We start from the raw sequence: 3,366 nt of genomic DNA, 5'->3' as shown, positions 1-3,366 counted from the left end.
TCTTTCATATGAAGACGCGGGCCGCAAATCATCATCCTGCGGGCCGCAGATGGCCCGCGGGCCGCGAGTTTGAGACCCCTGCTCTAGATGCTCTAGAGCTGGGCAATATGGCCAAAAAAAATGTTTCGATTTTTTTATTTTTTTCCTTTTCATTCCAAATTCGATTTTCGATTTAAATCGATTTTTGTTCCTCCCTCCTTTTGTTGCTGCTGTAAACCAGACGATTAGCGGGGGAGACTTTGTGCGCTGCATGTGCCTTTCCTTTTTCTTTTCTTTTCTTTTTTTGGAGCAGACCTTCTCTCTCTTTCTGCCTCACTGGAGAATCTCCTCTGCTAGCTGCAGCTCTCATGCGCATGACTTTACGCCGGACTACGGAGTATTATATATAGTACGCTGAGTACGGGGAAAGTAAAATCTGGATTTTCAAAAAAAGAAATCGTGTAAAGCATAAAATTCAAATTAATCAATTACATTGATATATCGCCCAGCCCTACGATGTTGTATTCCTGACGTTGTCCTCTGCAGGTTTTTCCTGCTTCTTCTGTTATTTGGACTCAGATCATTCAGATCGTCTGTCTCATCCTTCGTTCAGATGTTCACATGTTCCTCCTGTTCTGTCGGGTTCTTCTAAAGTTCTGTATTTCACTTTTTCTAACTCAGCAGAACAGAAACAGGAAGCGGACTGTGACTCCGCCCCTGTGTGATGTCATCACAGCATCCGAGCAGCTGTCTGATGTTGGTCTGGTTCTGGTTGTTCTGTGTTAATGTGTGGTTCTGTTGGGTTTCAGCATCTGAGGAGGCGATGCTCTCCTGAAGCCACACCCCCACGGCAATCATGAACCACACCCCGAGCCCCCACCTGCCTGAGGGGGGGAAGGTGGCCGCCGCCGGCCTCCTGTGCAGTCTGGGTCTGGGTCCGGACCGGGGGGTCCGCTCCCCCGACAGCCTGGCCCACACCCCCAGCCCCACCGGAGAAACCCCCAGCTCCAGCCCCCCCCTGCTGCTGTCTCCGGGGCTGGGGAGCTTCGGGCTGGGCTCCTTGGGGGCCATGAGCGAGGGGGCGGGGGCCGACTGGGAGAGCCGGGAGGAGCTGAGGCTGCGGGAGCTGGAGGAGGCGCGGGCGCGCGCGGCGCAGATGGAGAAGACCATGAGGTGGTGGTCGGACTGCACCGCCAACTGGAGGGAGAAGTGGAGCAAGGTGAGCCGCTTTTGAGGCAGCTGCTACCCGCCGGCCTTCTGCTCACGGCCCGTTGTGGTTCTGCAGGTCCGTGCCGAGCGGAACCGGGCGCGGGACGAAATCCGGCAGCTGCGGCAGCGGCTGGACGCCCTCACCAAAGAGCTGAGCGGCGTGCGGCGGGAGCGCCAGGAGCTGTCCACGGAGAACGAGAGCCTGCGGCAGGAGAGGCTCCGCCTCCGGGCCTCCTCCCCCACCTCCTCCAACCTCCAGGCTGACGGCAGGCTGGACAGAGTTGGTGAAGGACCGCCGGGATCCCCAGAGGCGGAGCCAGTGAGAGACGTGGATCTGGAGGGACCGACGACGAGTCAGCAGAAGGTCAGAACCGGTCCAGCCAATCAGAACGCACGCTGGACTTGTGTTTGGTTGTTTGTGGTACATGAGTCACGAGGGTTCGAGTCCTCACCAGTATGTGAGTTCTGGATCTAGAGAATACAATAGAAGACGAGATCAATCTGGTGTACATAGATCTATGTGTAGATCAGTGAACCACTTCATCAATAAAATCAGACTGTCAAAATAAAAGCGTGCACAGGCAGGAAGTGATGAGAAGCGCGGTGGTCCAAAGAAAACAGGGAAAAGTTCTGGTTCCAGGCTCTGGTTCAGACCCGAGGGGAGAAGCCCCTCCCCCTTCCCCTGACCCTCATGAAGCAGAACCTTGTCTTGAACCCAGCACAGAGGAATGTGCGTGTTGGATTGGCCGAGGTTCTTCCTGGTTCTGGTCCGGTATCACATGTATCTTTCTGGTCCGCCCCCAGGACCTGGAGCTGCTGGAGTCCGTTCTGCGGTCCGGACCAAACCCCGCTGGGGCGCGCCCACCCAGCGGTCCCAGCCGACAGGAACGCAGCCGGCAGCTGTGGGAGGAGGTGGGCGTGGCCGAGGAGGACCCGGGAAAACTGACGGCGCTGCAGCTTCGTCTGGACGAGTCCCAGAAGGTTCTGCTGAAAGAACGAGAGTGAGATGCAGACCTGTAGCACACACCCTCCAAACACCTGAGCCAACTCCACCTGCAGCCCCCCCCACATTCTCACCTGATTTTAACCAGAACCAGACTCGCGGTTTCTCTGAGCATTCCAGCAGCTCAGAGATCTCCAGACTTCAGATCTTTTGGAGATCTCTGAGCTGACCCTGAAGCTGTTTGTGCGTCTTTCCAGAGACAAACTGGCTCTGACCAAGAACATCGAAAAATTGGAGGCGGAGCTTAGTCTGTGGAAGCTCAAGTACGAGGAACTCGGCAAGAGCAAGCAGGAGGCGCTGAAACAGGTGAGAGGAGGAGGAGCTCCGCGTCTGGTTCAGGTTCTGCGAGGTTCTGTGGTCTCAAACGCCTGTGTGCTGCAGCTGAACCTGCTGAAGGAGATCCATCAGGATGAACTGGGCCGGATCTCGGAGGACCTGGAGGACGAGCTGGGGGCCCGGAGCAGCATGGATAAGAAGCTGGCGGAGCTGCGAGCGGAGGTGGGCGTGGTCGGGTTTGTCTGCGTTTGGCGGGTGGATCTGTGTTGACGGCGGTGCTCCGTTCTGCGTCAGATGGAGCGGCTGCAGGTGGAGAACGCAGCAGAGTGGGGCCGGCGCGAGCGTCTGGAGACGGAGAAGCTGGCGCTGGAGCGGGACAACAAGAAGCTGAGGGCGCAGGTGGAGGACCTGGAGGAGCAGCTGAGCAGGAAGCGGCGGCAGGCCGCCTCCGCCCTCGACTGCGACCTGAAGGCCATCCAGAGCGAGCTGTTTGAGAAGAACAAGGTCAGCCCGCCGCCTTCTGGTCCCGCCTCCCAAACTGTGACTCAACACCTGTGAAGACTGAGAACTCAAAGTCGGATCAGAACCAGAACTTCTCTTTGTAAAAACAGGTTTCCTCCAGATCCAGAGCTCGGCTTTAAGTTTGTGGTTGTGATCATTTAAAAGCAAACAAAAAAACAACATTTTTTCCTGGCCCGGCGACAGACTGGAGACCTGTCCGGGTGAACCCCGCCTTCGCCCTTCAGTAGCCGGGATAGGCTCCGGCACCCCGACAGGGAAAAACCGGACAAGAAGATGAATGAAAATGTTTCCTTTAGATCAGGGGTCTCAAACTCGCGGCCCGCGGGCCATCTGCGGCCCGCAGGATGATGATTTGCGGCCCCCGTCTTCATATGAAA

General features: G+C 56.8%; 1 protein-coding gene across 1 annotated transcript in view; it reads left to right on the top strand.

Moving 5' to 3' along the window:
* ccdc102a (coiled-coil domain containing 102A) overlaps positions 1-3,366 on the top strand; it is a 20,470-nt gene that overhangs the window by 12,635 nt on the left and 4,469 nt on the right. The window contains exons 3-8 of the mRNA XM_024282734.2: positions 789-1,198; positions 1,265-1,552; positions 1,993-2,189; positions 2,389-2,497; positions 2,573-2,689; positions 2,762-2,971. Of these exons, the coding sequence (XP_024138502.1) occupies positions 836-1,198; positions 1,265-1,552; positions 1,993-2,189; positions 2,389-2,497; positions 2,573-2,689; positions 2,762-2,971 (1,284 nt within the window). The 5' untranslated portion in view covers positions 789-835. The remainder of the gene's footprint in view (positions 1-788; positions 1,199-1,264; positions 1,553-1,992; positions 2,190-2,388; positions 2,498-2,572; positions 2,690-2,761; positions 2,972-3,366) is intronic.

Source organism: Oryzias melastigma, linkage group LG6 (assembly GCF_002922805.2).
Source record: "Oryzias melastigma strain HK-1 linkage group LG6, ASM292280v2, whole genome shotgun sequence".
In the NCBI taxonomy this organism is placed as follows: Eukaryota; Metazoa; Chordata; class Actinopteri; order Beloniformes; family Adrianichthyidae; genus Oryzias; species Oryzias melastigma.
The sequence above is the reverse complement of the archived record's forward strand: the minus strand, read 5'-3'. Positions and strand labels throughout refer to the sequence as shown.